At 45.5% G+C, this 17,277-nt stretch overlaps 1 protein-coding gene across 1 annotated transcript; it reads left to right on the top strand.

Moving 5' to 3' along the window:
* Positions 1–5,786: 5,786 nt before the first annotated feature.
* On the top strand, positions 5,787–14,152 carry HMOX1 (heme oxygenase 1). The gene is made up of 5 exons (XM_006137962.4): positions 5,787–5,946; positions 6,707–6,827; positions 9,962–10,453; positions 11,114–11,225; positions 13,401–14,152. The coding sequence occupies exons 1-5, from the start codon at positions 5,801–5,803 to the stop codon at positions 13,535–13,537; spliced, it is 1,008 nt and encodes a 335-aa protein (XP_006138024.2). The 5' UTR covers positions 5,787–5,800; the 3' UTR covers positions 13,538–14,152.
* The last annotated feature ends 3,125 nt before the right edge of the window (positions 14,153–17,277 follow it).

Below are 17,277 nucleotides of genomic sequence, written 5' to 3'. Positions count from 1 at the left end.
ACATATGCCTTGGTGCACATCATAGAATTTATTCTGCAAATAGATGGAAAAATTCCACCCATGGATGGAAAAAAATTAAAGGGAACATTGCCTCAGTCTCTTGGTTAGAATGTTACCATTAGTTTAAGACCACAGTTCAGAGGCTTGAGCAGGAAAGAAGCAAAATGGAGATGTTTCCAGGGCCTTTCACTGCCATGTGGAGGGAAACCCATTGTTTCAAACAAAGCCCTCAGCACAGCTAGTGGAAAATTACAGGAAAAAAAGATGGGAGTTTGGAGTCACCTGAGCAAGTCACCTGTCCATGCCCGATTTTGCTTAGACATAGTAGGAAGCCATTACCTGTACTTCAGATGGACCATTCACAGGAAAGTCCATTCAGTTTAGCTGGGCTTCTCCCATGGTCCATTGTGAATTAAGTGTCCTTTTGATGGGCCAGTCAATTTGAATAATCCCTGCAAGATGTGCTGGTTAACTACCATGTGGTTGTTTCTCCAGCAGAAAACATCTGAAATATAGATACAGATCCAATACCCATAACTTCAAATAGAAAAATGAAACATACATACAAATATATAATGATATTCATAATATTAAAATAGCATAATCATATTCAGCAAACCATAACTTTTCCATAGATAACTTACTTGACAACCTTTGTACAAGATTTGTTGCAAACCTGTAACTGTTTGCAACCATGATCTACAGGGTTATATTTTTATCACATAACATCACAGGTGGTGACAGATTGTTTCTTTTAAAGGCTCATTTAGATTTTATGCTGCGCTCTTTTGATGGGGAGGAAATTTCTGATTTTCCTTCCTTTTTTCACAGTCTCCTGCCATTTATGAAAGGGAACAAAGTTTTATTTTATTTAGCTGGTCTTGCCTCTGAAATGCTGGTAACTTGGGAGCTGTGTTTCTGTGGGAAATTCCATCTGCTTTGTGAACACTGTAACCAAAGAACAGCAAACTCAAAAACTGCACACAGCACAAGAGCCACGTAGCTAGATTATGCTGCTGACTAACCCTTTCAAGGGCCTCTGAAAACATGTTTGTCCTCATTTTGCTGAGTCACTGTAGTGCGTGTTTGCCTCTCCAGATTGCTGTGTCAAGTTTCAGTCCCAGGCTTTCTTTTGCTGAGTCACAGCAGGTCTGAGGTCCACGTGAAGCTGTGTACTAATCAGTTTCCTGTTTTCTGTCCTGAGATTGCAGCTGATTCAACTGGCTCCACTCCCATTTTGGAAACAGTCAGACTTCAGAATTATCTGGAAATACTTCTGAGCCTTAAATCCAAGGATCCCTTAAATTTCTGCTTCAAGGGGAAAGGAAAATGAGATTCATTTGGAGCTGCGAGAAAAGAGAGTTTTGGTAAAGTGGAACATGATTTCTAGTTCCTACTAGTTCCCCTAATCTGAGAGAGGCACACAATACACCAGATTTACCTGTTTGTGTGTGAGGTTTTTAAATGTTCCTGATCATGCTTAGACCCCAATCCTGCAAACACTTATGCACATCTTCCACTTTAGAGATGTGAGTAGTAGTCTCATTGATTCAAAAGGACAGCACAGTTAAGTCCTAAGGCAGTAGTCACCTACCAGTAGATTGGGATCTACTGGTAGATCTTGGAACCTTTGACAGGTGATCCTGAGAGGTTTGGCCGGGAGGCTATCAAGTGCCGGCACTTCATCTGCCCCTCTCAGCACTGCCGAGCTGCTCCTGCCTTCTGCCTTGGAGGTGCCTCTCACCCCTGGGAGCCTCCTGCTTGCTGCGCAGGACACGGGAAGAAGAGGAAGGGGGATGCTGATGTCAAGGTGCCCTTCCTCCCACCTTGTGCCCCAGCTCCACAGAGCAGAGGGAAGCAGGGATGGAGAGAGTTTGCTGGCTGCTTTTGGGAGTGGTGCAGGGCCAGGGTAGGGGTGAGCCTGCCTTAGCCCCCTGCACCTCCACCCAGAAGCCACCTATGGTAAGTGGTGCCCAGCTGGAGCCTGCATTCCAAACCCCGGCCCCAGTCATGAATCCCCTCCACCAGATAAGGTTTTTGTGAAGGTATAGGGCAATGTTTCGAGTACCCTTAAGTGGCCCGAGTACCCTTACGGGTACTCGAGAGAAGTCGGGGGGGGGGGAGTACGTCAACACAACTGAAATTTGGAGAAAACTGAATTTTTGTTTTAAGTTTTATAGTGGTTTATTATTTGTGTACTTTTTACACCCAAATATTTCATCACTCGCCCAGCTATGATTAAGTTGTTTAAACAAATGTGTTGCAATGGTAGAAAAAAATGTGTGTGTCTGAAAACTGTAGGTAGTGGGGGTACTTATAATTTTTTTAAAGGGGTACTTTATAAAAAAAAGGTTGAGAGACACTGGTATAGGGCACTGGAGGGTATGCACAGCTCAATGCTGTGAGTGCATAGCCCAGGTAGTTGATCATCAACAATGTGCATTCTGCGGAGTTTGTCAGCAGTCTGTGCACTCCAATGTGTGCTCCGAAGAGCCCATTGGTGCTGTATATGCCCTAAATTCTTTTTCTGTACTATGTGCTCTCACCAAACTCTCAGCAGAATTTGTTGATTCTTTGTACTCCTGTTGTGTGCTCTGCCAAAGTCCAGAAGAGCTCATTTGTTCCTATGTCTCCTGTAACACAGAGATCATATGTCCTGGGGAGTTTTTCTCTATTATCCACTCTTGTCACAGCCCGTGGCACATGTCCTTGTCATGTGTGTGCACTGCACATCTGCCAGTACTCTGAGTTCCTGGAACATTAGGAACAATTAATCCATACTGTGCACTTCTGTCATGCTCAGGGCATTAGTCCTGGGTGGGAATTCACCTGCACCATGTTCTTCTGTCATCTTTGGGAATGTTTGTCTTGGGACTTCATCTGTGCTCCCTTCTCCATAACACTGGAAGCAAGTTGTCCTACGATCTCATCTATACGATGTGCTGTCATCTTGTTTGGAGCATTTGTTCATGGAGTTCATCGGTACTATGTGAATCCACTACTCTTCTACTCTTGAAGTGTACAACCTGAGAATTCATCCATACCATGCACACACCCCTCACCCTAGAGGTGCATCTGTTCAAATTCAGCTGTACTATGTGGGCACCCATCACCTTAGCAGTGTGCACCATAGGAATTCAGCCCTCCTGTGTGCCCATACCCATCATTCTAGAGATATGCACAGATAGCCATTTAGCCCTCATCCTAGGAACATGTGTCCCAGGAGCTGACTTCTGAACGGTGATTTCAGACTTTCCATTTTATCACGGCTTAGATTGTTAAATGGCTACACCAGCATCATAGTGTAGGCTGGGCCATCCTGCCCTTGGCAAACATCAATGACTGCAGTGAATAACATTATCTCACTGTGGTAATTGCTTGCTAAGGTGTGGCATTGCTATAACCCTGGTCTCCAGAGGGGTCATGTCCTGTTTTGTTGGGGAAGTATTTAGGCTCCTGTCACCTCTATTAAAGCCTTTTAATTAAATATTAATTGCTTTCTTTCTGTTACCTTGCAGGCTATGATTACAGAACCAGTCTTGCCCTTCCAGACCACCAGGCTGCATTCTGCTATGTCATCATCTGGCAAATACTGCTAATTCCTTGTTTAAGTGGAAGCCCTCACTTTCCCTGGGGAATGTGTTCTCTTCCTACCAGAGCTGCCTGTCCATAAGATAGTTAGTGTGGGGCAACCACACCAGGCTTCGCAAGTGTGAGTCCCAGGGTGCTCCGGGGGATTAGAGGCCACCTTTCTGTTCTCCATGAAGTGACAGAAGGATTCCGTATGTGCAGACCTGCATATTGGAGGTCACCCTTCAGGACCCCTATGTGACAAGTATATTTTAGGTCTCATAAAGTCAGATCATGACATGAGGCTGCAACATCATTGCATAACTCAAATGTGACATTGTTATTTCACCCTGAAGTATAAATGCAGAACAGTGGCAGCAGCACCCTGAGCGCAATGGCACGTGGGGTGTGTGGGTGGAAGGGAAGTAGAGGAAACGCAGGAACGTTCTGGAGTGCCTTCCCTCATTGCTTTAAGAGAAAAAGGGAAGGCAGGGAGCCCAGCTGAGTCAGCTGCAGAAGTGCTGTGTCATCTTTCCTGAACACTCAGCCTCTTAACTACATAGTCCTGTATTTTGTTTCAGCTACACCAGACTAACACAGCTACATTTCTATCACCCTCTTAACTCCAAATGTCTGACAGAGGTGAAAAAATGTGTAGATACACAAATCCTGCCTGCCATCTTCTATATCACAGTACTGGTGTGGTCCCCAGTCAGTAGCATGAGTCCAGGCCAGAGATCTGGGGTGAGAGGCTCATATCACAGTGCTTTCAGCAGGGTCCTGATCCCATTTTTCACCATACAGGCCGTCCTCGCTATACGTCCAAGATACATTCAGAAAAACGTGGAATTATAGCAAACTTAAAGCAGGGATTTTTTTCCCCCATTACTGACTTCCATTTACTCAAATTGTGTGCATTTTGTTTTGTTTTTTGTGTGACTTAAGAGCAGGGAGTGGGAGGACTTATAATGCATCAGTCCCTACAAGCATCAACGACTTTAGTGCAGAACGGATGTATACCGGGACGACTTGTAGCAGAGACGCCCTGTACCCTGTTTTCTGGTTGAAGGCAAGCACTCTTTTGCCAAAATTAAAGCCAATGGATGCATTTTCCACACCCAGCCTCACACTAGCAGGCTGAGCTTCTCACCCATCAAAATAAAGCCTAAAGAAAACTCCAACATGGCCCTATGTGTTCCTAATTATTCACCAGTTATGAAAACAGAAAGGCAAGTGCCCATCAATTACTGTCAGGAAATCAGTCTCTAGACAGTCCAGTTGCTCTTTGCCTCTAGTCCCAGATTAGATAAACTATTTATGCTGCAAGGTCTCTGCAGACCTTCACCAGAATTTCCCAGGTATATTTCACCATCCATCACGTCCAGGGATGTGTACAATATCCAACAGGCACAAAGCTCCTTTGGTCCCAAGGCCATGCCAGAGAGAGTGTGCAAACTCCTCTGGCCCCTGGGCCAGCCACATCAGGGGAACAAAACGTGCCCCCCCAAAAGCAGATATATTTTTATTTCTGCATACGCCCTTAGTCGGCTCCTTGGCATGTACCTGCTTTGTGCGCTGTAATACTGTGTGGGAACATAGTACACCTTGCCGTTGAATCTCCCAGCCATCATTTCTGTTCACCCCCTCCTTAAAGTGTGAGCTCCTAGTTATCTGAAAGACTATACAGATACAGACAGACTGTGAGGGCTTGTCTACACAGGGAGTTATTCTGAATAGCTCTTCCTGATCAACTCCCAACGTGGACACTCATATTCTGGAATAAGAGTAACTTATTCTGAATGTGTTAATTCACTTCCAAAAATGGATTAAACTGATCAGAAAAATTTCACTCTGCAGGGAAGTCAATCAGGGCTAGACGCTCCACTTTAAATTCACACCCTGCTTTAATCTGAATTAATTTCCCAGTTTAACCCCCCTTAAACTTTAGTGAATCCTCCCAAATTCCTACAGTGGTGCTTCTTGGTTCTCCCTACTGGGCAGAAAAAGGGTTAATGAGCCTAGGCAAGCTGCCCAGCATTCTGTAAGGGGAAATCTTTCAACATCCTGTTGTTGGGCCTCATTGTCAAGATTGGTCAGGAGACTTGTCCCTCCCAGGGGGAAATAGGCGGAGGGGAGGGGGAGCCCACTGAGGAAAGTGTGTGTGTTGCAACATTTTCACCAGGGTCAGCTGTTTGACTGCTCACATGATCAGAGCAAAGTATAAAGCAGGATGCAGGAGAAGGGCTGCTTAACTCCGAGGCTTCACAGCGCCCTGACAGAAGAGGGAAGGAGAGAGGAAGACAACAGAGGAGCACAAAAAAAGAAGGAAGGAAAGACAAGAGAAATGGAAGATTCCAAGGCACACGGGTCTGAAAGGTGAGAGCAGGGCTAGAATTCAAGGGAAATTACCATAGAAAAGAATGGCATTTCTCCCCTCTTGCTCCTTGGGTTGGGAATCCTCTTGCTTCTCTTCACCTCTACTGGGAATGGGAGAATCCTTTCCCCTGCCTTCTCCTTTCTGCTGAAGACGGGTATGACAATATTTTCCCCCCACTCCAGGAAGTATTTGGGATGCTGATGCTCCTTCTCTTTCCCACTTGCCCCTCACCCTCGGGAGATGTTTTTTCTTCCCTCCCCACTGTTGGGAAAGAGCTTTTATTTTGGAGGGGGTGGTGAGATGCTGCTTCCAAGGGGGAAAGTAACTTAAATTTCTCACAACCTTCCTCCCCCTTTGGGGGTAGCTGGGGTTGCAATAGGACAGTATCTATGAGAAATTTAAGTGTGGGATGAAGCACCTGGGGCTCAGGGGATTAGGAGAGGGGAGTTCAGGACTAGGGAAATGAATGTGAGGAGCTCATGACGGGAGTTAGGGATGTGCAGGAATCAGGGCAGGGGGCTCAGGGTAGGAGGTTGTGGGGTATGGGAGGAACTTGAGGGAGCTGTCCAGCTGCAAGATCTTTGGGGAGCTTGTGGGGAGGCTGCCCACCCATGCTATGATGGAGTAGCCCAGGTGCCGGCAGCATCCAGAACCTCGCTCCTCCTAGCCAGGCAGTCTCTTACTAGTGTGCTGCACCGGGGTCCAGCTTAATTTCTCCTTTGCTTCTGACACTGATGGCTTTTCCCTCTGCTTTCCCAGCATGCCTGGAGACCTGTCAGAAGCCCTGAAGGAAGCCACCAAAGAGGTGCATGAGCAAGCAGAGAGCACAGAGTTCATGAAGAATTTTCAGAAGGGGCAGGTGTCCCTCCGGGAGTTTAAGGTATCCCTGCAGTGCTGTTGGGGTGGGTGGGGACAACTGAATTCTAGGTAATGTCTTGTGTCTAATTCAGAACAGCCAAGCCAGAGCTCTTAAATGGGAAATCTTTGGGTCATGACAACGTGGTGTCATTGTGTCACTCACCACGCCAATATCCAGCCCCAAGTAACTTCAGGGCTCTTTCAATGTCTTGCCAACTCCTCTTGCAAAATGTGGCATGGAACTGTGCATTTCTGGGTGGATAGTGACACTGAGCTGTGGTGTGCCTGGCTTTGCAGAGGCTGCATGAAAGGGCTGAGAAAATGGGTTGACCAGGAAAGGTTAAAGCAATTAAATGCCTAGGTGTCTTATGGCCAAATGATTGCTGAAGCTATAATGGTGTACCCGTATTTGAAGGAGGGGGAAGAATTATTTAGAATGATATATATGGACATACCTGGAAATAATGGTGGGAGAGTCAGACCAGGAAAATCCATGGACATGGATATTAGAAATCTTGTTCTAAAAATGAAATCTGCCAGGCTGAGGAATCCTGAAGGTTCCTTGTCATTTCCTCTGTAATATTAGAATTGTAACTTGGTTTTGCAATGGATGTGGCTATATGGTTCATGGATTTGAGCAAATAGCGTCTCTCTCAGTTGTGTCAGAGCAAATCATTGCCCCAGTTGAATGAGTAAATAAATGCTAATATCTTTGTAGCGCCCTTTTTGCTCAGATGTACATTGCACAGTATCTAGGTGTAACCCTGAAGATATAATAGGGTTCCTAACAGCTGAATCACATAATAAACAAAACCAGAAGGAAAAACAAGCCAAGTGAGCTATACGTTCCTTAGAGCCCTCAGCTCACATGGATTGTCCAGCAAATAGGAACATGACATTCAGAGCCGGTCTTAGGGGCTGGCGAGCCGGGCGCTTGCCCGGGGCCATCATTTTCAAGGGACCACCGAGAGAGCTGGTCTTAGGGGTGGGCCATGACCGCATATTGGCCTGACCTACTGAATCCTCCCCCCGGGTTTCTCTGTTTTTTTCCCCCCTCCCCCCTTTTTTTTTGTTTTCTTTTTTTTGTTTTTTTGTTTTTTGGTGCTTGACAAATTTTTGCCCAGAGCTGCCAATTGGCTAGGACCAGCCCTGATAACATTAGCTCTGCAATGAAGATCCAGATGAGTTTCTGGGAGGATAGTGATCTTTTGTCAGGGAGAGTCAGAAGTGACTAGGATTCTAAAAGGTGATGCAAACTGTCTGAAATTTCCAAAATCAGCTGGCAGATTTAGCTACACAACTTCCACTAAAGCCTGTAGTTAACTAGAATAGTTGATATTTTCCAAGCTAAGTTTTCTTAATTTATGCAGTTTTCCTCTAGTTTGTTACCACACTACTCTATTACCAGACCTTTCCAGGAATCTAGCTAATAGGGTCAGTGGTTAGAATCTTTTTATTTTTGTTGCTACCTTCCTTATAACATGCAGATCTTTTCTGAAATATGACTACGTAGAAATAGCACTCTGTATATTCAGAGTACTGTCTGATTGAAGTGGCTAATGTAGGAATGATTGCTTTTTATTGCAGTTAGCCCTGTAAAAACAATGCAGATCAGAGGGAGTGAATTGGTTTCTTTTCTGTCGTATTTTTAATCATCAGCAGAATTTTTAATCAAGCCTGAGCTATCTGTATCAAATAGCCATCCGATTCTGCCCTGAGTTACCCCTGAGTTACCCTTGATTGTAAAAACACGTGTACAATCCCACTGTCAGTGAAGGCAACATTTGACCAACAGAATCTTCTGGTGATGATGCACAAGAAGGAAAGACCCCATTTTAACAGCCAAACCCCAGTTTGAATGGTTGGAAGTTAGAAAAAGCATCTTGTAAGAGGAGAAAATGAGATATGGCAATAGAGACACAGCCAACACACAACCTCACAATGCTCTTTTCACCAAGTCCCTTTTCTGAGGTGAACTGTTCTTGCTGTCCCTCTCCTGTGACTGCAGTGTCCTTGGCTGCTAAAGTGGGTGTTTTTGGAGGAATACCAGCTAGGAATACTAGTCGTCCCCTGCTGGCCCCATGCTCCCTGCAGTGCTTTTGCCTTTGAAGTGTAGCAACAGCCCTACACTTCAAAGGCAGAGTCACCCTTCTGGACTAATGGAATAGTTAATGCAAATTGAATCGACTATTCGATAAGCCAATTAATCTAAATTTAACATCCCTAATACTAGCTGACTATCTCTGAAAAGACATTCCTGCCTAGACTCCTTGGCTGTGTCTAAACTACATGGCTCCATCGATGGAGCCATGTAGATTAGGCTGATCGGCAAAGGGAAATGAAGCCGCGATTTAAATAATCGCGGCTTCATTTAAATTTACATGGCTCCGTGCGCTAGTCTGGACGCTCCCGCGCCGACCTGAAAGCCCTTTATCGACCTCCCCGTTATGCCTCGTAGGATGAGGTTTACTGGGGAGGTCGATAAAGGGCTTTCATGTCGGCAGGGAAGCGTCCAGACTAGCGCACTGAGCCAACAAACAGCTGATCAGCGCGGCAGCCATGTAAATTTAAATGAAGCCGCAATTATTTAAATCGCGGCTTCATTTCCCTTTGCCAAACAAACAAATCTACATGGCTCTGTCGACGGAGCCATGTAGTTTAGACATATCCCTTGAGACAACGCACGTGAAAGTGGCCACCCTACTTATTGAATGAAGAGACAGGGGCTGCAATTCCAATATCCGTGGTGTCTGAGCAGAGGTCTGCCCATTGAGTGAATAGATCATAAAGTAAAAAGGTTGTCACAGTATGTCAAGGGATAGGACCTCCAGTTTCTGGAGACAATCAGAACTGAACAGTGCATTGGAGAATGTACCTTTGGGAATCATCCCTGCATGTGGGAAGAGAGGAAGAAGGGAAGGGGTCTGTGTGCTGAAGAATAGCTGAGAAGTGACCTAATATGTTTCTTCAGCCTCTAATTTCCATGATCCCAAGGACCCTGCCTTAGTAAAGAAGGGACTATGGGATGACATGGTACAATAACCAGTGACACATACACAGTGTTTATATGCAGATATGTTGTATTGACAAGAAGTGCACCTGAAGCTGGGGGGAGAGAGACCCTGTCGCTGATTTATTCCTTCCCTTTTACCACAGATGGTTATGGCTTCTCTCTACTACATCTATTCTGCTCTGGAGGAGGAGATTGAGCGTAACAAGGATCACCCAGCCTTTAGTGCCGTTTACTTCCCATCAGAACTGCACCGTAATGCTGCCCTGCAGCAAGACTTAGAGTATTTCTATGGCCCATCGTGGAGGGAAGACATCTCATGTCCTGAGGCCACTCAAAAATATGTGGATAGGCTCCACTACGTGGGCCAACATGAACCAGAACTCCTGGTGGCCCATGCCTATACTCGGTACCTGGGAGACCTGTCTGGTGGGCAGGTGTTAAAGAAGATTGCCCAGAAAGTTCTCCACCTGCCCAGTACTGGAGAAGGGCTGGAGTTCTTCACCTTTGAAGGGGTGTCCAGTGCCACAAAGTTCAAGCAACTGTACCGCTCCCGGATGAACTCCATCGAGATGGATCCAACCATGAAGAAGAGAGTCTTGGAGGAAGCCAAGCGGGCATTCTTGCTGAATATACAGGTACGTAGTCTGCATTTCCCCCCCTCCCCCCGGCCTCTCCCACTTAAGGTACAGCTGCTATCTGAGCATAGGCCAGGTAGCATTTGTACTGAATAGCTGAAGGGAAGCTGTGAGTTGAAAGGAGCCAGTATTGAACTTCTCTTATGTGACAGCTGCTTTTATGAGCCTCCCAAGAGACTCGATACTAGAATGCCCTTTTTTCCCCACAGGGCAACAGATCCTCTCCAGGATTTGATTGCAGGCTCTTTGTTGCTCTTGTTCGAACATGGGCATTTATTGGGGAGAGGGGAGGGGACAGGAATTAGAGCCCACCACTCCAACCCTAATATTTCCATGTATCTTCTCCCTCCCTTACCACTCTTTTCCATACTAATGCACACACCCAGATTTCCCTCTGATCTGAAGGCTGAACAATGGGGCTCAACTTCCTATGGAATTGCCCTGGGAAAGCATTTCACCCACTTTATACTATTAAACAAGCAAGGTGTTTACAAGATACCCTTAGGCAGTCTCCTTTCTGGAGAAGGAAAGACACAAAGGATCAGTGGTTGGATACGTCCTCTAGTTCCCAAAATGTTTTGTGCTGTAAGAAGGGGCTCATGGAGGAGAGAAGACCACATTTCCAAGTAATGAGGGAACTGTATGTTTTTTGCTGTCAAGGTGTTTGAGGAGCTGCAGAAACTGGTATCCCAGCCACATGAGAACGGTCACCCTGCTGCACAACAGAAGCCAGAGCTCCGCACAAGAGGCACCAGCAGAACACATGAGCATGGTAAGAACCTTCCTAAAGCCAGTTTTCAGAGTTTTGTCCTTCTCCCTCCCTGCCCTCTCCCTTGCTGAGTGGTGAGGAGGCTGCTCCGGCTCTCCTGGGGCTTCTCTATTTACACTCCCCTAGTGTTGGCTAGTGTGGCAGCTATGTGTGTGAGGAAACTACTACCGAGAGCCATAAAAGGAGGCCAAAACATGTCGGGGCTTGTGAGCTCTGCAGAAATAATAAAAATGTACCATTGTTATTCAGTGCTTTTCACCAGTAGATCTCAAGGTGCTTTACAAAGGAGGGCGGTATCAATATCTTCATTTTGCAGATGGGAAAATTGACAGTTAAGAAGGTTAACAATTAATGGGCCCGAGTCTCCTCTCCTCACTGGTTTTACAATGATATAACTCCATGGCTTCACTGGAGAGACACCTGTGTAAGCAACAGGAGAATTAGGCCCAACTGAGTGCATCCAGGACTAAAGGCTGATGGTTTGGCCCCAGTGCAGCACAGTAATGATCAGTGCCACAGTCCTGACTGAGGAAGCTCTTGCATTATAAGCCTGTTGACATGAAGACCTAGCCAAAGATCCGTCTTGTGGATTGAAACGTTTCGTGCTTGTGGTCAGTGAATATTTCTGGAAAGCAAGAGAAAATTCTTTCTTCTCCTGAGTGTTGGGCAAATGCTTTTATGTGGTGTCTGCTGCATTTCCTTGCTATGAAATATAGCACAGTCAGAACTACTCATTCCTGGGCTTGAGATCTTGTGGCTGCAGTATCCCGGGGCAGCTATTTTTCAAATGCTCAGCATTCTAGTCTAACTTTAGAACGACATGGCTCCATCTACTGACAAAATGCTGCCATTGTAGGAATGACACGGGAAGGTTCAAAGGTATTGCAAACCATGCCGTTATTGCAGGGTCAGAGTAATTATTCCATAGCAAAGGTTGCTTCCAGATTTCTACTGGAGAAAGTGACTTATCTGAGAATGTGTAGTTAAGATAAAGTTCTCCTTGGAACCTAAGATTTTGAAACAAGCAAGCAGCACTTTCATAGGTATTCAGTTGGGTTAGCTTCATTTCAGCATGAGAAATGTTATTCTCAACTTCACCCTTGTAGGTCTCTACACGTTCAAGCATGGGATAATTTTCACAGAAATGGCATGAGAAATTTTAATGCATCTTCCCACCCTAAAGTTTTTTTTTTAATGTTTCAAATGGTTACCTGCACTCTGCAACTGCTAGAAGTTGCTGAAGGAGCTTATTGGGGACTATTGAATGAGTGTGTGAGGTTCAGAGAGGCCAGGGATACAATGAGATATCCAGGAAGATACAATGAGATATCCAGGAAGAGAGGGAGACGCCCATTATTCTTGTGCACGCTCTTTTGGCAGCTGGCAGCGCTGCTAAGATCTGATAAAGGAGCCCTGCTTCAGCAGACTTTATATACTGCTCTCACACAGATCTAAGAAGGAATAGAGTGGACTGTGGCAAGGTATAGTGGGAGCGAGGACTGATTTCTGAGGCAGAACTCATATTGGGACATGAAGTAGGGCTGGAGCCAGGGAATGAAGGCTAGCTGGGGGAAACAAGGCTGGAGACTATCTAAAAGGTTTGGCTTTGTTCTGGAAGCAAGGCCAGGGAGGAGATGAAATAATATTTTAATGTTTCCCAGGAAAATCTTTTCACATCTCTTCAAGAAAGCTTTAACCAACCCTTAGGCTTTCTCCACACAGTGCATTAAGCTGTTCCTATGAAACAGCAGGAGCCTGGCGTTGTACCAAATTTGAGACTTTACAAAAAGCAAAAGGAACCAAAATGCATTAAGTTACAGCAATGGCAAGCTACCCTCCACATCTAGCATGGAGAAAAAAGATTATAAAGTACACCTGCAGGGCAGTGAGGGTTATTATACCACACACCTGGGAGGGACGTGAGATTTTAAACCACAAACCCAGCCTTCTGAACTAGCTGAAGGCCCTTGACCACTGACCTTGTGTCTCACTAGCCACCCACTTGGGGTGTACATTTGGTGTAACCATCCACCATTATCCTGTGCTATTGCTCACTTTGGCTTCAGTTCATGTGCCAGGGGCAGTGCACCTTTGGAAATGGATATAAAACTAACCTAGAAGCAAACCCTTCCTAGCCTGATTCCTGCTCTTACATATTTGATTTCTGTTGATTTTTAGGGCCAGTTCCTGTGAAAGAAGGTGAAAAAACATCACTGACGCACACTGGTATGCTGCCTAGCACTCCACTGGTACGGTGGATTCTTGCCTTCAGCTTCCTCGTGACAACGGTTGCTGTGGGCTTGTTTGCCATGTGAAGAGAAAGGACTTTAGGCTTTGCCCTCCTGCCTCTCCTCCTCAACCTAACACACCTTCCCCGTGTGATATGAGCAATACCACCCAACCAGCCCTCTTCCTGGACATTCTGATCTTGGCTGCGCCACTAACACTTTGCTAGTGGATTAAGAGGACTCCGAAGGCTCATGCAAATTCTCTCCAACCTGTGCTGAAAGCATTTCTGAACCCACAGACTGAACTTTGCCAAAAAGCTGAGGCAAAAAAAAAAAAAATCCTGAAAGGCAAGGCTGGCCCCTGGCCTTGCTTCAGACAGTTCCTGCAAAGAGCCCCAGATATAAAATATAGGTTTGGTAGCTTCCCTGCTGCCTGGGGGAAAAAGCCTTACTGGTGCTTTGTTCTGTCAGTGTTTTGTGCAGCTGCCTGGTACTGCAAAGATTTCTTCTGTGGAGTTCTCAGGCTCCCCTCGGATTACAGACTTTTTTATATGACACTATTAGCCCCTTATAGCCTATTTTTCCAATCATGACTCAGGTCAATTTTGTTTTTAGATAGCAGAATGCAGTTGTTGAACAGTGTTGTCCTTGTGTCCTGTCTGTACAATTTATACATTAACAATAAACTTCAATGTAAGGTGACTCTGCTGTGTTTCCTGGGATTAGTGCCTGTCTGATGTGGGGGAGGAAGCCTTTTGCTGATTCTCTTATGCTTTGGGAGGGGCTTGCTGCATGCTCATAAAATTGACATGAGGCACAGAATGGAGGGTAAGCAGATCTGGGCTCTGTTCCCAGCTCTGATGCCAATTCTTTGTGTGACTGCAGGTTAAGAGACTTTCTATGGTAACTACACTTCCCCATCTGCATAACACACTCTGAGATCTAAGGATGAAAAGCTCTAAGTAAGAGCAGGGTACTGGTAATTATAAAATGTCTCTGACATTAAAGGAAACAGCTGGTGAGTCAAAACCTCTCCACATTTCCTGGGCCTGAGCCTCAGCTGGTGTGAAATGATGCCACTTGGTTGACTTCAGTGTAGCTGTGCTGACCTACACCACTCATGAGGGCCTGGCCCATCACAAATCCATTCATACTACCTGGTTGAGAATTTCACTGTGGTTTCAGGAAAAAGAGGTATATTTAAAAACCAAGAAGTTAGTCCTGGTGATAACAACAGACTGACTTTTAATTATACAGAGTAGACCAAGCCTGGGCAAAATACAGCTCAGTCTGGATCTGGCCCACCAAGCCACCAGATCTGGCCCTCTGAGGCAGTGGGGAGCCCCAGGCAAGCTCCCCTGCTTTCCCTGCACTGCGCAGAAATGTGGCTGCCAGGCTTCCTTTCTGTTTCAAAACCTGAAGGGAAGGAGGAAGCTTCAGGAGCCACCCCACTCCCAGCACAATCCCAATAGCTAGTTTGGGCTAATAGCTGGTGAGAAACCGGCCAATGGCAGCTGCTTGTTTGAATAACAAGCAGCCAAGAACCATGCCCCCTCCACTCGTCTCAGTTATTCACTGAAGCACATGGCCAGGCAGGATGGCTGGCTGCGAAACGTTTTAGCTCTGTAAGCCTTAGCTAGGCAGGCTGGGTTGGCTGCTGGATGGTAAGTCTCCTGGCCACAGCCTGCCTCTGGCACTCCAGCACCTCCCTGCCCCCTCCCCCCCACATACCCAAACCCTCTGTCCTCCTCTTGCAGCCATACCCACTCCCAGATCTAGCACTCCAATCACCTGCTCTAGATCACAACCCCTTTTACCCATGTCATATCCCAAACTCCTGTATCTCAGTTCCCTACCCTAGATCACAACTGCCTCCTTCACCCAAACTCCTTCCTAGACTCCATTTTCCCTCCTGCACCCCAGTTCCTTACCCCAAGCTCCCCTCTGCACCCATCTTCCATCCCAGACCCCACATCTGCTCCACTAATATCATCAAAGAGTACGGCCCTCAACCGCTTTCCAAAATCTTGGAGTGGCCTCCTGTCAAAAATTATTGCCCAACCCTAGAGCAGACCAAAAAAAGAGTAACAATTATGCAAAGAGTTCTCTATCCACCTCCCCTTTCACTGGATGGAATTTGGATGCCTGGCTAGCAGCTATTGTAGTTGCAGGTTGTAGTTGTCTAATATAATCAAGTTGACTAAAGTTCTGAGAGATATTAGAGAAAATAAACTCTTTGGCTACGTCTAGACTGGCATGATTTTCCGGAAATGCTTTTAACGGAAAAGTTTTCCGTTAAAAGCATTTTCGGAAAAGAGCGTCTAGATTGGCGCGGAGTTCGCGTTATAACGATGCGCTTTAGCGGAAAAGCGTTCATGCCAATCTAGACGCGCTTTTCCGCAAAAAAGCCCCGATCGCCTTTTTCGCGATCGGGGCTTTTTTGCAGAAAACAAATCTCAGCTGTCTACATTGGTGCTTTTGTGCAAAAGTTTTGCGCAAAAGGACTTTTGCCAGAACGGGAGCAGCATAGTATTTCCGTAAGAACGCGGACAATCTTACATGAGATTGTCAGTACTTTTGCGGAAATTCAAGCGGCCAGTGTAGACAGCTGGCAAGTTTTTCCGGAAAAGTGGCTGATTTTCCGGAAAACTGGCCAGTCTAGACACAGCCTTTATGTACCTTGGATGTTGATCTTCAGGGCATATTATGAAGTCAATCTCTACAGCCTGAGTTCTGAGGGAAGAGAGTCACAATAATGAGGACTGATGTTTGGGTATTGGTTGGATTTGATTTATTGCAGCTGGTTATTTTTTTGTCTTGGTGGCATGGAGTGGAGGTGGTCTTTTTGTATGACTATTTCTGGGTTTTCTTATTTTATTTTTTGGCAAAGAGGTAGGGCTCTGGATGGGCACTTTTAAAATATGTTCTAATTTGAAATACATAGAAGTTCATAGAAATACTTAATTATTTATGCAGTGTGTATGTGTGGGAGGATATTATGAGAGCTCTTCTTTCTTTTAAAAAGTGAACTAAGTTCTGGTAAAAGGCCCTATTCCAATAGTTAGATCTGGTAAAAGCTACATTTGATAAAAGGCCTCGGTTTGACAGCCTCACTGTAAATCAACAGAAGAGATTACAGCAAAGACTGAGGATCTACCTTATATTTACCTTATAGTTACAAACAAAACCTACTGCACTGGAAAGAGTACTAGGACAGTCAATACAGACAATGACTAAATAGTACAGCAAGTGCCTAACAACAAAGCAAATACAATTCGGCTACGTCTACACTGGCATGATTTTCCAAAAATACTTTTAACGGAAAAGTTTGCCGTTAAAAGCATTTTCGGAAAAGCACGTCTAGATTGGCAGGATGCTTTTCCGCAAAAGCACTTTTTGCGGAAAAGCGTCCGTGACCAATCTAGACGCGGTTTTCTGCAAAAAAAGCCCCGATCACCATTTTCGCGATCGGGGCTTTTTTGCAGAAAACAGTACTGTGTTGTCTACACTGGCCCATTTGCACAAAAGTCTTTCGGAAAAAGACTTTTGCCCGAATGGGAGCAGCATAGTATTTCCGGAAAAGCACTGATGATCTTACATGAGATCGTCAGTGCTTTTCTGGAAATTCAAGCGGCCAGTGTAGACACCTGGCAAGTTTTTCCACAAAAGCAGATGATTTTGCAGAAAAACTTGCCAGTCTAGACACAGCCTTCATGTGTATTAAAAAAAATCCACAGGAAAGCTAACTGAAGCTGGTCTTCTCCCCTCAATCTATTATTCAAGTTAGAAGAATTCATGCACACTGTACTGTTTAGCAAATGGTCTGG

Source organism: Pelodiscus sinensis, chromosome 1 (assembly GCF_049634645.1).
Source record: "Pelodiscus sinensis isolate JC-2024 chromosome 1, ASM4963464v1, whole genome shotgun sequence".
In the NCBI taxonomy this organism is placed as follows: domain Eukaryota; kingdom Metazoa; phylum Chordata; order Testudines; family Trionychidae; genus Pelodiscus; species Pelodiscus sinensis.
This window is presented reverse-complemented; position numbering and strand designations above follow the sequence as displayed.